The 19,531-nt window shown below is 41.7% G+C and overlaps 1 protein-coding gene across 8 annotated transcripts in view; it reads right to left on the reverse strand.

The window, feature by feature from the left end:
* LOC138091253 (syntaphilin) overlaps positions 1–13,336 on the reverse strand; it is a 100,384-nt gene extending 87,048 nt beyond the window's left edge. For 6 of the 8 annotated variants that reach the window (XM_068986942.1, XM_068986939.1, XM_068986944.1 and 3 more), the window contains exons 1-4: positions 13,099–13,336; positions 6,642–6,926; positions 3,948–5,055; positions 855–1,030 (exon numbers count right to left, since the gene is read on the reverse strand). In XM_068986942.1, the coding sequence (XP_068843043.1) occupies positions 855–998 (144 nt within the window). In that variant the 5' untranslated portion in view covers positions 999–1,030; positions 3,948–5,055; positions 6,642–6,926; positions 13,099–13,336. The remainder of the gene's footprint in view (positions 1–854; positions 1,031–3,947; positions 5,056–6,641; positions 6,927–13,098) is intronic. The other 2 variants (XM_068986938.1, XM_068986937.1) reach the window with 2 other exon arrangements.
* Between the last annotated feature and the right edge of the window lie 6,195 nt (positions 13,337–19,531).

Below are 19,531 nucleotides of genomic sequence, written 5' to 3' on the forward strand. Positions count from 1 at the left end.
ACTAATAATGACTACAATTTATTATACACTTGTTTTGTGCCAGGAATTATCCTAAGAGCTTTTCATACATCAGTTTATTTGACAACACCTCTATTTACAGAAGAAAAAACTGAGACTCTGATGTGATAAACAATATGCCTAAGTAACAAAACTATTAAGCGATGGAGCAGGAATTAAATTTGACCAACTCAGAAGCTCATGCTCTTAAATACGACATTCACTGAGGTTAAGTAAACTGAAAAAAATTAAAGTCTAGCCCAGTGCCTGGCACATGGTAAGTTTTCAATATATAATTGAATATATTATATATTGAATATTATATATTGAATATATTGAATATATAATCCATAATTCATACTCTTAAGAAAAATACCTAACCAATACAAATATTAAAATATTTTAATGCAAATTCTAACTTGTAACTGTTTTATAATGAATATAGTGCTTTGTTTAATGACGTTTTCACATATATTTCTATTTATACTCAATCCTCCTTTCCTTCTACTCTCCCTATTCATTCATTCATTATTTTTCTAAGAAATATTCACTTGGTACCTACTATGTATACAATATTTTGTTAGCAAATAAGAAACAATCACAAAATAGTTATAAAGCATGGCCTTTATCCTTCAGGATCCAATCTATTTATGATAAACATATTAAAAAGTTAATTACCAACAGAAATCAATATATGTTTACTTTCAGATGATAAATGCTTAGAAATTTAAAAAAAAGAAGACCATTTGAGTAGTAAAACTTCCTAGGAAATACATTGCATGGTATAATGTCTTTTAATTCCTTTCCTCTCCACAAGTCAAAGTAAATACATCCTATAATTTTAATCAATAACATACCTTAGGAGAAAGAATTTTTTCAATGGTTATCTCTAGATTACATTCAAATACATGGGCCTTTGTGAGTTTCTTCTCCCAGTGAGCTGCAAGCCAGATTTTGGCCAATGGCCCTCGCTTACTCATAAGGACATGTGTGTAGAACATGTTGCCTGTATTCCTTAGTAATATTTAATGAACTAGAGAGAATATGAAAAGATATTTAAATTTGAATATAAAACACTTTTGTGCTATTTTACAGTAAGCAAAACCATTTCTCATTAATTCTATAACATATTAACTTCTAATAGATTACTCAATTCAAATTACTTTCTTGTAAAAAGAAACTGCTTTAAAATACAAAACTATAAACTAATGACAGAACTCTATTAATAAACTGTGTATAGCACCTGGTTTAAATGTATTCTGATCACTGAGCATTTCTTACATTTTACATATACTATATAAAGGATTTGAATTCTAAGAGCTTGGCAGGCTACAGTCCATAGGGTTGCAAACAGTCAAACAGGACTGAAGCAGCTTAGCAGCAGCAGCAGCATAATCAAATAACAGGCTTCCCAGGTGGCTCAAGTGATAAAGAACCCGCCTGCAATGCAGGAGGCATAAGAGATGTAGGTTCAATCCCTGGGTCAGGAAGATACCCTGGAGGAGAGCATGGCAACCCAGTCCAGTATTCTTGCCTGGAGAATCCCACAGACAGAGGAGCCTGGCAGGCTATAGTCCATGGGGTCACAAAGAGTCGGACAAGCAACTTAGCACACACACGTGGTCAAATAAATAGAGAAGGAAAACTGGGGGAAAAAAAAACCAGGAAATGGAAATAGGGGGAAAACGAAAGAATAACACACGGTGGAAAAAATTAAGAAAAGCAAACACAGGTAACCACTTTTCTAAAACTTGAGTTTGGGAAGTGTCAGATCATTGATTCATATCCAGGTATTGAATTCCTTTGTTTTAAGATACTACGGTTTACTCAATGATGTATTAATTTATGAAGTTAAAATAATGGAAATCCAAAGGACCATAAAGTAGAAAAATTAAGAAAACAAGAGACTATAGAAAAAGAATCAGAAGAACAAAAAAGAATCGGATTTGAATGTTTTGAAATAAGAATGGTAAAAGAAAACGTTCACTTAAAGGTAAAAAATTTATGCACATTTCTACACACTGTACTAGTCTCAGCAACATCATAAGGCTCCATTATTATCAAAGGAATGTCAGGACACCTTGAATGACTTACAAAGAATAAAGTTATTGCTTACATATAAGTAATCTTAACCTGCCACTAGAAAAGCACCCTTTTGCTTCTTAAAGTTCCAAAAAAAGGGAAAACTGAACCAAAATAAATACGAAAACAAAATCAGCCCCAGAATCAAAACCTTAGGTGATCAATGCCATTTTCACCGCAAGAATCAAATCACTGGACCAAAATAAATGTGATTATGCAATCTACCAAACCACATTTCTCAACGGGTGGGGTAAAGATTTTAATGTGTATGGCCTTTGTCTGCCTTGGCTCCACTGTCTTCCTTTTTAATCTGTGTGTTTGGTATCTTGGAACAAATTCCAGTTTGTCCTTTTCAATTGCTCCCACATGTATGATTATTTGTAAATTTTAAGAAAAAAATAAACCTGTGATTTAGTATTCCTGAGACATTGATTTTCTCGAGCCTCCAATCCCCCATCTCCCACAAAATCCACCCCTCGCCCCCTCCCCCGCCCCGGCCCAAATCCCTCACGAAAGTCCCAATGTCCTGAGAGTTATTTGTAGGTTGAATTGAGTTCATACAACCTATAGCTAGGGAAAGAAAAGTGTTAGTCACTCAGTCGTGTCCGACTCTTTACGACTCCATGGACTGTAGCCCGCCAGGCTCCTCTGCCCATGGAATGTTCCAGGCAAGAACACTGGCATGGGTTGCCATTTCCTTCTCCAGGGGATCTTCCCGACGCAGGGCTCGAACCCGGGTCTCCCGCATTGCAGGCGGATTCTTCACTGTCTCAGCGACCAGGGAAGCCCAACGTAAAGCGAAGGATAGTATTAAAACATGGTAGTAGAAGCCAGGGAGTAGGCTTAATTCGTGGGAAGGGGTCCCTGGTGAGGAGCGAGGGCGGTGGGTGAAGGGGAGCTTTAGGGCAGAAAGTGGACGCTCGGGGGAGGTGGGGGAAGAGCCACGGGGGAGGGGGTGGGAGAGACAAGGAAAGAAGGGAGAGGAATGGAAGGCGCTGGGGTTGGGTGGGGATTAGGGGTGTGAGGAAAAGACGAGCATCAAGGACACGGACGTCCAGGGCTTCCTCCACACACGATTCCTCAGAGTTGAAGACCCGAGGCTCAGAGGGAAACACTGAGGCTGAGGGGTGACCGCAAGCGCCGGTTTCCTCTCCTCAGAGGGTCCCTCAGGACTCGCGCCAGTGAGGAGCCTGGCAAGGCCACTTGTGGGGATGAAGGTGGCCGTGACCCAGCCAGCCTCCAGTCCTCGGATCACACCCAGCGCCCTACTTCCAGCGCCGGGTCTGAGGCGAGAAGAGCCGAAGCAGGTCCTGGAGCAGGAGTCGCCGGGTCTGCGAGGTGGGTCCTAGACGCTCAGCTCCCAGATCGGGTAGGCTTCAGGGAGGGCGCGGCAAGGCGATAGGCGGGGCAGGGCAGCGGGTTGGGGCGGGGAAAGGGGCGGGGCCACTGAGTGACAAGGCCCCAAACTGGGGCGGGGAGAGGGGAGAGGCATCTGGGAACCGGGCGGGGCAGTGGGCAGGAGCAGACCTGGGGGCGGGGCGGCAGGAGTGGGCGGGGTTAATGCTCGGGCCGCAGGGAGTGGCTGCGGCAAAGGACTGGGTAAGGGAGGGAACCCGGACCGGGGCGGGGAGGTAGCGGCAGGGCGTGAAGTTTTCCACCTGGGGCTTGCTCGTGGAGTTCACTGTTCAGGAACCTGGTCCCTACAGAATAATTGTGTTAGGTGGTAATGTCTAACTTCTCTGCCTGGCCTCTGAATGTCACTAGAATGGAGTTTCCCACTTATGAGCGAGGAGCTCCCTGGAGAAGTTATTTAATCTCTTTAACTTCAGTTTCTCTCACCTGTAAATTGGAAATGATAATGAAAGTACCTGTGCCATGGGATATTGTAAGGGATGAGTGAGATGAAGCATGTAAAGAGCCTAGCAATCATAAATGCTCAGTAAATATTCAGTTCAGTTCAGTTGCTCAGTCGTGTCCGACTCTTTGCGACCCATGGACTGCAGCACGCCAGGCCTCCGTGTCCATCACCAACTCTCAGAGTTTACTCGGACTCCTACCCATTGAGTCGGTGATGACATCCAACCATCTCATCCTCTGTCCTCCCCTTCTCCTCCCGCCTTCAATCTTTCCCACCATCAGGGTCTTTTCCAACGAGTCAGTTCTTTGCATCAGGTGGCCAAAGTATTGGAGTTTAAGCTTCAGCATCAGTCCTTCCAATGAACATTAAGAACTGATTTCTTTTAGGATGGACTGGTTGGATCTCCTTGCAGTCCAAGGGACTCTCAAGAGTCTACTCCAACACCACAGTTCAAAAGAATGAAGTCTTCAGCGCTCAGCTTTCTTTATACTCTGTTGAGTCCGGCTCTACAAGCAGGGTTTCCGAAAGCGTGATGCAGGCGGGAGAATGAGAAACAACACAACAGTTCAGTGAAAGGTGAGGATCAGGGGACCAACACCGCTCCAAGGTGAAGGTGCTGAAACTGAATCCATGCCAGCTTTATTATACTCTCAGCCGTGAAGGAAGGAATGGTGCAGGGAGTTAAGCAATAATTCATGTGGCCTTCAGGGCCCAAGTGATCATTAACCTTTGGGTAAACAAGAAACAGTAATCAATAACAAATCAGTAACTAAGAATAATATTCTTATCTATAGATTTCCTCCAGATACGAAAAACACGTTGCTCTGAGAGGCCATTTGGGAAAAAGTCTGGGGTTGGTTTCCTGCCCGCAGGATCATATCTTGTTTTCAAGATTATGAACTGTTTCCTCTGGACTTGTTCCAAGAGTCCCATGCCTTAAAGCTTCCAGTTTATTAATAATTATAAATTCCTTCTGTGGCCCTCTCCGGGGTCTGCTTTTCTTCTATTCTTCCTGTCTCCTACATCTCCCCCTTTTTGATTTTCCACAAGATGAGAAATGGTGAGAAACACTAGTTGCTGTTGTTGGTTTCATTGTCTCTTGATTGTTCTTCTCCAGACTATGCAGAAACACAAACATATAATTAACAGCATTCCCATAACCAGAGCAATTCCATATCCAAATGTTTTGATCTGTTTTAAGGGATTAAGAGAAGAAAGATTATCAGGAACTTATCAAGATAATCTGATCCAGTAATTACATTGAGATGCTTATTAAAAGCTTTTAATATATCTTGTTGTAAGTCTTGAATATCTACAGAAATATTACCATGGTTCAATAGGTGTTGTTTAACTTTATCCCAATTGAATTGTGTCTTATAATATTTGTAAGCCGTTACACAAAAGGAAGTATAGTTCCAATCATATTTTAGTCTCATCTGTTTTTGTAAACTGACCGGTTGATCTCCTAATAAAATAACAGATTGTTGAAGGCCTCCACTTGGGAGGCCAACTCTCCATCAATTTTTTGTTGAGGGGTCCAAAGGACGTCGGCATCTCTATGCCATTCTTGTCTAAAATGAACTGTTTCTATAGACTGATGAAGAGCCACTCTGGCTATGGCTACCGAAGTGGTAATAGCTATCTATAGTGCCTAAGATGGCAGCAATTAGCAATCCCAGAAAACGTTTAATATGTTTAAGATTTTACAATATTCCTTCAATAGCATATAATGTAGGACTTTCTTGCCAAGGTCATTGTAAATCAACTGGAACCCATATGCCAGTTCTGGTTTTAAGAATATAAATACTTTGCCAACTTTCATTAAAAAGAATGGTGTTATTTATACATGTATAAAATGAACAATTAAGACATATTATTAATCCCAAATTGGGATCATATTTTGCTGGTCCAGTCATAAAAACAAAAGGAATTCTTACACAAGTTTGAATAGTGTGGGTAGAGTTTTTTGTAAAGTTAAAAGGTAACTTTTGGGTCATTTAAAATATATTCAGTATATCCTCCATTCCAAGTGATTAGTTTTTTTCTAAGCCATGGGTATGTTCCATATTTCATTATGAATAGGGTAATGATCTAAACGAGGCATGGAGGGGCAAATCCTTCCCGATGCCATATGAGGGATTGACTACCATAAGTAATAAGGGCCTTATTTTTACATACCCATGGGGAAAACACTTTAGATTCTTTACGTTTAGGGGTTCCTCGGGGTCCCCAATTGATAATGGAGCCTTCTGTAACATTTAATAATAAGTGACCTTCTGATCCCTTCCATTGTATCTAATTTTCAGTACCATGGCTAATTTCAGCCATACAATCAGGAAAATCAGGTGGATTCATCATGCTGGAAGTTTCCTCCTTTTCTAAAAAAGAGCAGTTAAGAGAAAGAAGGAAGTCTTATTATCATTTGATTCTTTGACAACTGACAGCCATTTTTGATATCCTGTTTTAAGGCATATACTTCCAAAACCAATACAAATAGGAGTGGTATCAGAGCCAACAGTATAATTTACCAACTGACAACCTTCTTCTTCCTTTTTAATAGGAAGATTTTGATCATATGGTCCGGGGAGCCAGGCAGAATCATTTACAAATAATGGGACTGGCGAATCTTCCAGAGTCACAGGTCTCATCAGGGGAGGATTAGGTATGTAAGTCCAATAGTCATGACTATAGCTTGTGTACTTACCACCATGGTCAGCAAAGTGACCATAGCCAAGAACAGGTTGTCTGGTGTTTCTGGCAGTCTTCTTCTGTGTACCATCTTCTCTGCCTCCAGAGATAGTTTCTCTATCTGTCCCCAAGTTGGCAAAGATGCTTCTTGGGTTATTTTTGATAGAGATAGTCCAGGATTAAGGATCAGCAGTGACATGGCTCCAAGCGGGGGTTCAAACAGTGGGTCTATATCGAAGTAGGTCCTTTTGTTTCCAGGGCCAGATTTTTCACTCTGGGATCCACCGATGTTCAACTTCTTCTGTTAAAATAAGAGCATTAACCTCGTCCTTGTTTAAGTAAAATTCCCTTTTCCAACTCTTATTTTCTTTCCATAAGACTTGTTGAGTTTGTTGTAAGGTTTCTTTTTTAGAAAGCAAATCATTAGCAGTTTATTTGTCCAATATATTGTGCTGCTGGTTCTGTATTGTCCCCTCTAATACCCCAAAAATTTAAAATAAAAAGAGCTATTGCTAATTTATCTTTTGAGAAATTAGGTCCTATTCTATACCTTTCTCTCCCTTTTAGTTTTTGTAAAGTGTTTTTTAATGTTCAGTGGACTCATTCAACTATAGCTTGTCCTGGTGGCTTATATGGAATTCCAGTGATGTGTTTAATAGACCGGTCTTCAAAAAATAATTTTAACGTGTGACTTGTACAAGCTAGGGCTTCCCCGGTGGCTCAGAGGTTAAAGCATCTGCCTGTAATGTGGGAGATCTGGGTTCGATCCCTGGGTTGGGAAGATCCCCTGGAGAAGGAAATGGCAACCCACTCCAGTATTCTTGCCTGAAGAATCCCATGTAGCCTGGTGCGGGGGGCGATCCGCAGAAAGACAGAGGCAATGGAACTTCCCTCAGCAAAGCCGAGGGGTCCCGAGGAGAGGTGAGCCTGCTGTCCACCAACCCATCCCCTCGGCGAGCGAGAGACAATCTAACGCGACAGGGTTTCCGTCTAAGCAGTTCCGCTTTATTGCCACAAACTCTTGGTTTATATAGGCAAGCAAGGGGGGGGGGGGGTTTGCGAGGGTTGGACCAATCACGTTAAAGGTCAAGTCATCATGCGCTTCATTGTAACTCCATCATGCGCTTCATTGTAACAAGAGTCTATGGTGATCACGCGCTGTCCACACGCACGGAAATCAAGAGAGCCAATCAAAAGTTTTAATAAGCAACTTGGGCCGTGCCCTCATCTCTTCCGCCAGGCGCCATCTTAGCGCTAAACCGCAAAGCTAGCCTTTCTTTTTCAAGGTTTCCCATTTAGGGCCCCACAGCCTGGTGGGCTAGAGTCCATGATGTCGCAAAGAGTCGGACACGACTGAGCGACTTCACTTTCACTTGTAGAAGCTGGTTCATTATCAGGTTTTTTTATGTTTAGGGAGTCCCATGTAAGCAAAGCTTGTTTGAAGTGAGAGACCCACTGATTTGCAGTTTCTCCAGTATGATGTGATGCAGATATTCCAAAATAAGTGTCAATAGACCCATGGACTAGTCCAGCATTGCCAAATGTTGGAATGTGTGCTACATCAGTTTGCCAAATATCGTTGGGAAATAATGCCTGTGGGTTAACACCTTCAGGCAACGTCGGAGTAGAATTAACTTGTTGACAGGAAGGACGATGAGATACAATATCTTTAGCTTGTTGACAAGTCAATTGAAATTTATGTTATAGTCCTTTAACTTTTAAGTGTGTTAGTTCATGAAATTGTGATGAGAAAGAAATGAAATGAGTTTAGTGTCAGTAGTATTGTTTCCCTCTGCTAAAGCTCCTGGAAGTTGTGAATGGGATCGAATATGAGTAATATAAAAAGGATTGTTTCTATAAAAAATAGCATTTTGTAATTGATTAAACAGTTGAATAATAGGCAGATTAGAGTTGGGTATTGTTACAGTCTCGGTTAAAGAAGTAACCTTGACAGCATATTGTGAATCAGAAACAATGTTAACAGGTTCTTTAATATATAATAATACAGCTTCTAACTCAGCCTGTTGTACAGAAGGATATTTAGATTGCCAAATCTTCAGTAGGACCAAAAGAACCTGTTTTGAGGTCCTTATTTGCATCAATAAAATAGGTGACAGCATTGTGAATAGGCTCTATTTTTTTTTATTTTAGAGAGAATCAAAGCATGTATTTTAAGAAAATTGATTAACTTAGAAGGGTAGTGGCAATCAATGTCGCCAATAAAATCAGAAAGAGCAAATTGCCATTCAGTATTTTGAATATATAAATGTTCAATTTGTATTTTAGAAAATGGTACTATTATAGTCTTTGGATCATAACCCAACAATTGTTGAATACGAGTTCTCCTGTTCAATATTAACTTGTTAACCACATCAACATAAGTAGTCAATAAATTTATTTTGTTTATGATGCAAAAAGACCCATTCAATTATAGCTTCTGTTTGCCAGATTATTCCTGTGGGAGAATATGGAGTGGCCATAATTAAGGCTGTTATAGGCTGATTTAATTCTACCCTGGTCAATTGTTGCTTTTGAATTGCCTGATTAATTTGTTGTATTTCTATTTTGGCTTCATGGGTTAGAGACCAAGGACTTTTTAATTCATTATTTCCTTGTAATATATTAAATAGATTTTTAAAGGCATAATTAGGAATCCCTAAGGTTGGATGAAGCCAGTTAATATCACTTAATAATTTTTTAAAATTATTTAAAGGTTTTAATTGATCAATTCGAATCTGTGTTTTTTTGTGGAGATAGTGTTTCTATTTAATATATAACCCAAATATTGATAAGGAGCTTCAATTTGAACTTTATCTGCTGTAATAATTAATCCATACAATTATAAAATCTTTTGGGTTTCTAAAAATATTTGTTGAAGAATTTTCTTATCAAAGTATGCTAATAAAATATCATCCATATAATGAATAATATAGGCTTGTGGATATTTTTCTCTAATTAAACATAAAGGCTGATTTACAAAGTGTTGACACAAGGTGGCGCTGTTCATCATTCCTTGTGGCAAAACAGTCCAGTGATATCGCTGACTAGGTAGGGCCTTTATTATTAATATGGAATAGTAAAAGCAAAATTTTGGAGCATCATTAGGATTTAATGGGATAGTGAAAAAACAATCTTTTAAATCGGTGATAATAATTGTCCATCACTTTGGAATCATAGCGGGAGAAGGAAGTCCAAGTTGTGATACTCTTATGGGTTCCATAACAGCCATTGATTTTTCTTAAATCTGTAAGCATTCTCCATTTACCTGATTTCTTTTTAATCAGAGACCGGTGAATTTCAAGGGCCAGTCGTTTCTACTATATGTCCTAATTTTAATTGTTCTTCTACTAGCGTTTGTAAGGCTTCGATTTTTTTCTTTTGATAAAGGCCACTGTTCCACCCATATAGGTTTATCTGAAAGCCATTTTATTTTTAATGCAGTCTTTGGAACAGTGGCCCCTAGGCTAAATTTTGAGGAGTACTAGAGTGAAGTCCCATATTAGTCATAATTTGTTTTGTCTGAGACATTATGGGAGGTATTGTAACATAAGCTCCCCATTGCATAAGTAAATCACGGCCCATAAGTTAATAGGAATATCAGTGACCAATGGTCGAAGCATAACAGTTTGTTGATCGGGCCTCTGGCAACACACAGGGCATGCACTCTGAGCTGTATTGCTCATTGTTCTTATTCCAGTAATAATTGTAAGGACTTGTTGTAACTGCCAGGATCGAGGCCAGTGTTTAGAGGCAATGATAGAAACATCTGCCCCTGTGTCCACAAGTCCAGGGAATCGCCTTCCCATAATTTTTATTTCTAATTTTGGTCTTTCGTCTGTAACAAAAGTTTGCCAAAATACTTGTTTTCCTGTACTTCCAAGTTCCTCTATTCTCTTTTTAGGAGAATTTAATTTTATATAAGGTAATAATAACAATTGAGCAATTTGACCTCCCTTCAATATTTGATAGGGAACATTGGGTTTTATTAGCATTATAAGTATTTCTCCTTCAAAATCTTCATCTATTATTCCTATTTGAACTTCGACCCCGTTTAAAGTGAGATTGCTTCTTATTATTATTAAACCTACAGTATTTTTAGGTTGGGGTCCCCAGATGTCAGTTGGTATTTTATATATTCCCATAGAGGGCATTACTACTAAATTTTCTAAGCCTGGTATGTCTAATGCTGCGCTCCCTGATGTTGCGGGGAGTAAGTCATGAACTGATTGTTTTCATGAGGTTGAGCTGGGTAGGCAAAAGGAACTGCGTTCCAAGTGCCTGCATTGTTTTTGGGGCCCTGAGCCAGGCGCCGATTCCCGTTTCCTGACAGGGGAGTCCCGTCTTTATGAAATTTTGACCTACATTGATTTGCCCAGTGATTTCCCTTATGGCATTTTTGGCATAATCCTGGAGTCTTGATATCATTTTTTTGTCTTTTTTAAATTTCTTCCTTTACAGTCTTTTTTAATGTGTCCTAATTTTCCACATTGGTGACATCTCATATCTGTCTTTTTATTAGCCTTAGACAATGCTTGAGCCAGGAGTTGCATTTTATATGGTTCTGACCCAATATCCTGACAAACTTTAAGATATTCTTCTAGGGGGGCGCCCTGTGCTTTGTGAGGCTGAATCACCTTTTTTCATTCTGAGTTAGCATTGTCATAAGCAAGAACTTGCATCAGCAAATCTCTCAAACCAGGCCATGACACTGTTTTGTTCAAATTTTGATGTAGCCTTGTGATAAAATTTACAAATGTTTCCCCATTTGATTGTTTAATTTGGGCAAATGAAACCGAGGCTTGTTGGGGTGGATTTATTCTCTCCCAGGCTTTTAAACATATCATTCTCACTTGAGTAAGTAATTGATCATCAAATTATAACCGAGCTTGGGTGCCAAAATTTCCTCTGCTGCTGCTGCTGCTTCTAAGTCCCTTCAGTCGTGTCTCACTCTTAGCGACCCCATGGACTGCAGCCCACCAGGCTCCTCTGTTCATGGGATTTTTCAGGCAAGAGTACTGGAGTTGGGTGCCATCGCCAAAATTTCCTCAGTTCAGTTCAGTCACTCAGTCGTGTCTGACTCTTTGCAACCCCATGAATCGCAGCAGGCCAGGCCTCCTTGTCCATCAACAACTCCCAGAGTTCACTCAGACTCACGTCCATCAAGTCAGTGATGCCATCCAGCCATCTCATCCTCTGTCATCCCCTTCTCCTCCTGCCCCCAATCCCTCCCAGCGTCAAAGTATTTTCCAATGAGTCAACTCTTCGCATGAGGTGGCCAAAGTACTGGAGTTTCAGCTTTAGCATCATTCCTTCCAAAGAAATCCCAGGGCTGATCTCTTTCAGAATGGACTGGTTGGATCTCCTAGCAGTCCAAGGGACTCTCAAGAGTCTTCTCCAACACCACAGTTCAAAACCATCAATTCTTCGGCGCTCAGCCTTCTTCACAGTCCAACTCTCACATCCATACATGACCACAGGAAAAACCATAGCCTCTGGTACCCATTAATTGATCAAGCGTTATATTAACTGGCTGGTTGGCTGTTGCATTTCTGTGAGCTTGTTGATTTGCCTCATCTTGCCACCCGGTCCTAAATTATAAAAATCCTGAGGTGGATAGGCAAGTTCTGGCTATCATTTCCCAATCATAAGGAATTAACCAGTCAGCTTGTGAAAGTCCCTGAATTAGTCCCATGGTATAAGGAGAATTAGTTCCATATTGGGTACATGCCTGTTTTATCTCCCATATAGTTTTAGATGGTTTGGCGCTGTAATCATAATACATTCCTCCTTGTCGGCACTGAGGATCTGGTGGGATCTGAGTTACAGCCACAGGGAGAACTAAAGCGTCTTCATCCCCCTGCAATAGTGCCATAGGAACCCCCTTTTGTAAAGGCGTCATTTTACTAGGCACAGTTATCTGTGGTTTAAAAGCAAATCCATCATCCCAGGGGGTTTCAGGATTGAACGGAGGAGGCTCAACCAGAGATGCAGTCGGACTAGAGAGCAAGATCTGTTCTTGACTTGTCACTCTTTCGGCTCTTATTTTTCGGTTTTATTGACTGCTTCTCTTCCTCATCACCAATGTTATCATATAAATTCATTTCCTCCATTTGTTCTTGTAATTGTTCTGTAGAATCCCCTGAATCCGAGCCTTCGGACTGCAGTGGTCCTAAAGCTGTGCTAATGAAATTCCCTACTGACCATACAGACAAAGGAATCTTTTCCCTGCGTGGGAAGGCACAGCGCAGGCAACGCGTAACTTCTTGCCATTCCTACCTCAAAGTCCCTCTGTCTGAAGCTAGCCAGCAGCAATATTTTTCAGTGGCAGTAAACAATTCTTTAAAAGAGGATTGAGCTAATCTCAACCTCCGAACTTTTTAACCAAGTTTTTAACACTTGCATACAGTCACTATGCTTAGAAGGATTTTGCCCCATTGTTACCCTGATTGACAAATCCGGAGGGGTGTGCTTACCAAGGTTCGTTCCTCGTCCGCCAGAGCAGGCTGGACTTCCCTGCGTTCTCCGCCGCTAGGAGCCTAGCCTCGAGGCTAGTTCCACTTTCAGGCCCCTGTTCAGTCCAGCTCGACAAGCAGGGTTTCCGAAAGCGTGATGCGGCGGGAGAATCAGAAACGAGACACAAGAGTTCAGTGAAAGGCGAGGATCAGGAGACCAACACCGCTCCAAGATGAAGGTGCCGAAACGGAATCCCTGCCAGCTTTGTTACACTCTCAGCCCTGAAGGAAGGAATGGTGCAGGGGGTTAAGCAGTAACTTATGTGGCCTTCAGGGCCAAAGAACAAAGTGATCATTAACCTTTGGGTAAACAAGAAACAGTAATCAATAACAAATTAGTAACTAAGACTAATATTCTTATTTATAGATTTCCTCCAGATCCGGAAAAACACGTTACTCTGAGAGGCCATTTGGGAAACAGTCTGGGGTTGGTTTTCCACCCCTAGGATCATATCTTGTTTTCAAGATTATGAACTGTTCCCTCTGGACTTGTTCCAAGAGTCCCATGGCTTAAAGCATCCAATTTATCAATAATTATAAATTATTTCTGTGGCCCTGGCCTGGGCCTGCTTTTCTTCTATTCTTCCTGTCTCCTACAATAGTCCAACTCTCACATCCATACATGACCACTGGGAAAACCATAGCTTTGACTACATGGACCTTTGTTGGCAAAGTAATGTCTCTGCTTTTGAATATGCTGTCTAGGTTGGTCATAACTTTTCTTCCAAGAAGCAAGCGTCTTTTAATTTCATGGCTGCAGTCACCATCTGCAGTGATTTTGGAGCCCCCCAAAATAAAGTCTGCCACTATTTCCCCTGTTTCCCCATCTATTTGCCATGAAGTGATTAGACCATATGCCATGATCTTCGTTTTCTGAATGTTAAGTTTTAAGCCAACTTTCTCACTCTCCTCTTTCACGTTCATCAAAAGACTCTTTAGTTCTTCTTCGCTTTCTGCCATAAGGGTAGTGTCATCTGCATATCTGAGGTTATTGATATTTCTCCTGGCAATCTTGATTCCAGCTAGTGCTTTATCCAGTCCAGCATTTCTCATGATGTACTCTGTGTATGAGTTAAATAAGCAGAGTGACAATATACAGCCTTGACATACTCCTTTCCTGATTTGAAATCCGTTTGTTGTCCCATGTCCAGTTCTAACTGTTGCTTCTTGACCTGCATACAGATTTCTCAGGAGGCAGGGCAGGTGGTCTGGAATTCCCATCTCTTGAAGAATTTTCCAGTTTGTTGGGATCCACACAGTCAAAGGTTTTGGTATGGTCAATAAAGCAGAAGTAGATGTTTTTCTGGAACTCTCTTGCTTTTTCGATAATCCAACAGATGTTGGCAATTTGATCTCTGGTTCCTCTGCCTTTTCTAAATCCAGCTTGAACATCTGGAAGTTCACGGTTCACATACTGTTGAAGCCTCACTTGGAGAATTTTGAGCATTACTTTGCTAGCGTGTGAAAATGAAAGTTGCTCAGTCGTGTCCGACTCTTTGCAACCCCATGGACTATATAGTCCATGGAATTCTCCAGGCCAGATAACTGGAGTAGGTAGCCTTTCCTTTCTCTAAGGTATCTTCTCAACCCAGGGATTGAACCCAGGTCTCCCGCATTGCAGGTAGATTCTCGACCAGCTGAGCCACAAGGCAAGTTAGCATGTGAGATGAGTGCAATTGTGCGGTAGTTTGAGCATTCTTTGGCATTGTCTTTCTTTGGGATTGGAATGAAAACTGACTCTTTCTATTCCTGTGGCCACTGGTAAGTTTTCCAAATTTGCTGGCATACTGAGTGCAGCACTTTCATAGCATCATCTTTTAGGATTTGAAATAGCTCAATTGGAATTCCATCACCTCCACTAGCTTTGCTCATAGTGATGCTTCCTAAGGCCTAGTTGACTTCACATTCCAGGATGTCTGGCTCTAGGTGAGTGATCACACCATCGTGATTATCTGGGTCAGGAAGATCTTTTTTGTATAATTCTTCTGTGTATTCTTGCCACCTCTTCTTAATATCTTCTGCTTCTGTTAGGTCCATACCATTTCTGGCCTTTATTGTGCCCATCTTTGCATGAAAATTTCCCTTGGTGTCTCTAACTTTCTTGAAGAGATCTCTAGTCTTTCCCATTCTATTGTTTTCCTCTATTTCTTTGCATTGATCACTGAGGAAGGCTTTCTTATCTCTCCTTGCTTTTCTTTGGAGCTCTGCCTTCAAATGGGTATATCTTTCCTTTTCTCCTTTGCCTTTCCCTTCTCTTCTTTCCATAGCTATTTGTAAGGCTTCCTCAGACAACCATTTTGCCTTTTTGCATTTCTTTTTCTTGGGGATGGTCTTGATCACTGCCTCCTGTATAATGTCATGAACCTCCATCCATAGTTCTTCAGGCACTCTGTCAGATCTAATCCCTTGAATTTATTTGTCACTTCCACTGTATAATTGTAAGGGATTTGATTTAGGTCATACCTGAATAGTCTAGTGGTTTTCCCTACTTTCTTCATTTCAGTCTGAATTTGACAATAAGGAGTTCATGATCTGAGCCACAGTCAGCTCCTGGTCTTGTTTTTGCTGACTGTATAGAGCTTCTCCATCTTTGGTTGCAAAGAATATAATCAATCTGATTTCGGTGTTGACCATCTGGTGATGTCCATGTGTAGAGTCTTCTCTTGTGTTGCTGGAAGAGGGTGTTAACTATGACAGTGCATTCTCTTGACAAAAGTCTATTAGCCTTTGCCCTGCTTCATTTTGTACTACAAGGCCAAATTTGCCTGTTACTCCAGGTATTTTTTGACTTCCTACTTTTGCATTCCAGTCTCCTATGATGAAAAGGACATTTTTTGGGGGTGTTAGTTCTAGAAGGTCTTGTAGATCTTCATAGAACTGTTCAACTTCAGCTTCTTTGGCATTACTGGTAGGGGCATAGATTTGGATTACTGTGATATTGAAAGGTTTGCCTTGAAAACGAACAGAGATCATTCTGTCATTTTTGAGATTGCACCCAAGTACTGCATTTCGGACTCTTTTGTTGACTATGAGGGCTACTCCATTTCTTTTAAGGGATTCTTACCCACAGTAGTAGATATAATGGTCATCTGAGTTAAATTCACTCATTCTGTTCCATTTTAGTTCGCTGACTCTGGCCATCTCCTGTTTGACCACTTCCTATTTGCCTTGATTCATGGACCTAACATTCCAGGTTCCTATGCAATATTGTTCTTTACAGCATCAGACTTTACTTCCATCACCAGTCACATCCACAACTGGGTCTTGTTTTTGCTTTGGCTTCATCTCTTCATTCTTCCTGAGTTATTTCTCCACTGTTCTCCAGTAGCATATTGGGCACCTACCGACCTAGGGAATTCATCTTTCAGTGACTTATCTTTTTGCTTTTTCATACAGTTCATGGGGTTCTCAAGGCAAGAATACTGGAAGTGGTTTGCCATTCCCTTCTCCAGTAGACCAAGTTTTGTCAGAACTCTCCACCATGACCTGTCCATCTTGAGTGGCCCTACACAGCATGGCTCATAGTTTCATTGAGTTAGACAAAAAGTGTGGTCCATGTGATCAGATTGGTTAGTTTTCTGTGTTTGTGGTTTTCATCTGTCTGTCCTCTGGAGAAGGATAAGAGGCTTATGGAAGCTTCCTGATGGGAGAGACTGACTGAGGGGGAAACTGGGTCCTGTTCTGATGGGCGAGGCCATGCTAGGTAAATCTTTAATCCAATTATCTGTTGAAGGGTGGAGCTGTGTTCCCTCCCTGTTATTTGACCTGAGCCCTGAGCTCAAACTATGGTGGAGGTAATGAAGATAATCAGTGACCTCCTTCTAAAGGTCCCATGCAAGCACTGCTACACTCAGTGCCCCCAACCCTGCAGCAGGCCACTACTGACCCGCACCTCTTCAACAAACACTCACAGTTCTGTCTCAGACTCTGTGGGGTCTCTGGGTCCTGGTGTGCACAAGGTATGTTTGAGCCCTCTGAGCGTCTCTGGTGGGTATGGAGTTTGATTTTAAATGTGATTTCGCCCCTCCTACCATCTTGCTGGGGCTTCTCCTTTGCCCTTGAACGTGGGGTATCTCCTCTGCCCTTGAATGTAGGGTATCACAAGGTAGTTAATAATTCCCCTCCTTTTGTGATGAGGAAGTGGCCCGGAGAGGAGAAGCCACGGGTACAGGGTCACATAGTTGGGAATGGTTTCACTCCCTTTTTCCCACCTCAGGGAACCGTGTCACAGTGACCACTCAGGTAGACCTCTGGGAGATGTCTTTGATGCTAACTTCTTAATATCAATCCATAATCAAGCCCATCTGGAGAAGGCAATGGCAACTCACTCCACTACTCTTGCCTGGAAAATCCCATGGATGGAGGAGCCTGGTAGGCTGCAGTCCATGGGGTCGCTAAGTTCGGACATGACTGAGCAACTTCACTTTCACTTTTCACTTCCACGCATTGGAGAAGGAAATGGCAACCCACGCCAGTGTTCTTGCCTGGAGAATCCCAGGGATGGGGGAGCCTGGTGGGCTGCCATCTCTGGGGTCGCACAGAGTCGGACATGACTGAAGTGACGCAGCAGCAGCAGCAGCAATCAAGCCCATCACTTTACCTTCAAATAGGATTTTATTCATTTCTCACTGTCTCTACCCTCTCTACCACTTCCCTACTAGAGAAGCTGTAACAGCTTCCTCTGCAATCTCCCTCACGTCACTTGCCTCCTTTGAGCCCATTGCCCACACTGCAGCCAGAGCAGTCTCCCCTTTTAAAGCTCTTTAAGTCTTCCTGTTGCTCTTAGAGTAAAACCAGACACCTTCCTGACAACTACAGGGTCCTGCATAGCTTCCCCCTTACTTATTATTCTAGCTTCATGTTCTATGAGTTGATTTATCCTGACCACAGTGAATCTTCAGTTTCAGGGTCTTTGCTTGCCTGGGCCCCTCCAAGGTCCTGAGAGAACATAGCAATATGCTCAGCAGGGTATATGTTTTTATAAACATTGCAGAAGTAAGATATTTAACTATAATCCTTTAAGATCATTGTCTTTCAGCTCTCCCTCTGTCATAATATATTGCTCCAATGCAGTACTGGAAGGGTGCAGCTAAGGCAGAGTTGAGTTAGGTGTACATTAATTTAGATTCAGAGGTGTTACGGACTGAATGTCGTGTCCCCCGAAATTCATATGTTGAAATCCTAATCTCCTATGTGATAGTATTGAGAGATGGGGCACTTGGGAGATAATTAGGTCATGTGGGCTCCATGTTGATGGGTTAATAATGTGGGATTCGTTCCCTTATAAAGGAAACCTTTCAACCTTTCTGCCATGTGAGGACACAATGAGAAGACAGCTGTCTATGGAATAGGAAACAGGTTCTCATCAGACACTAAGTCTGCTGGCAACTCGATCCTGGACTTTCCAGCCTCCAGAACTGAGAGAAACAAATGTTTGTTGTTTAGCCACCCAGTCTGTGGCAGTTTGTTGTAGTGGCCCAAACAGACGAAGTCAAGAACCATTTATATGGTTCGCAGTCCCTTTCATCCGCAGTTGGGTCACTGCTGTCCATCCCAGTGTAGGAATGGCTTCCAGGAATACTCCTATTGTCCCCTGTGCCAACTCGCCCTGCACTGTGACAGGAAGGCGCAGGGCCACAGGTTATAGTAGTGCCCAGCATCAGGGGTGTGTACAGAATGGGTGAGGAAGAGATTTGAAACACACGGTACCAGAGCTGGTCTATAGAAAATTCTGTTGATCATCAGATGTATTAAACTATATGCAGAGGATTTGGTTCCTAGCAAAGCCTGGTTAGGAAATGGCAACCCACTCCAGGAGTCACTTGCCTCCCTTGGGCCCATTTAAGATCATTGTCTTTCAAATTTCCTTCTGTCATAATATATTGCGCCTGGGAATTCCATGCGCAGAGGAGCCCAGTGGGGGTCCCAAAGAGTCGGACATGACTAAGCAGACACGCATGCATGCAAAGTCCAGGCAGTATTATCTGGCAGTGCAGCTTATACAATTATGAATGTCCTGCATGTTTTTTCCTCCTTTCTAATAGAAATGGAATGAGCTAAAAATATCAAAGTCCTGTGTTTGTAGGGATATGGAGAACTGTAAACAGCAAGCATAATGTCTATGAGGAAATTTGAGTGTTTCATAATCTCATTGTGTTGGGTTATGCCTCACTTAGCATTTTTGTCCTAGCAGTGTCTTACAAATGAAGTGACCTGTAGATCATAACAAAAGTGGTAGAGTAGGTCCTCCATATCCACAGGTTCTGCATCCATGGATTCAATCGACCTCAGCAAAATATTTGAAAAAAAATTCCAGAAATTTCCAAAAGCTAACAGCCATTCAGTGACAACTATTTACATAGCATTTACATTGTGTTAGATGTTATAAGTAATC

This window comes from Capricornis sumatraensis, chromosome 15 (genome assembly GCF_032405125.1).
Source record: "Capricornis sumatraensis isolate serow.1 chromosome 15, serow.2, whole genome shotgun sequence".
NCBI lineage: Eukaryota > Metazoa > Chordata > Mammalia > Artiodactyla > Bovidae > Capricornis > Capricornis sumatraensis.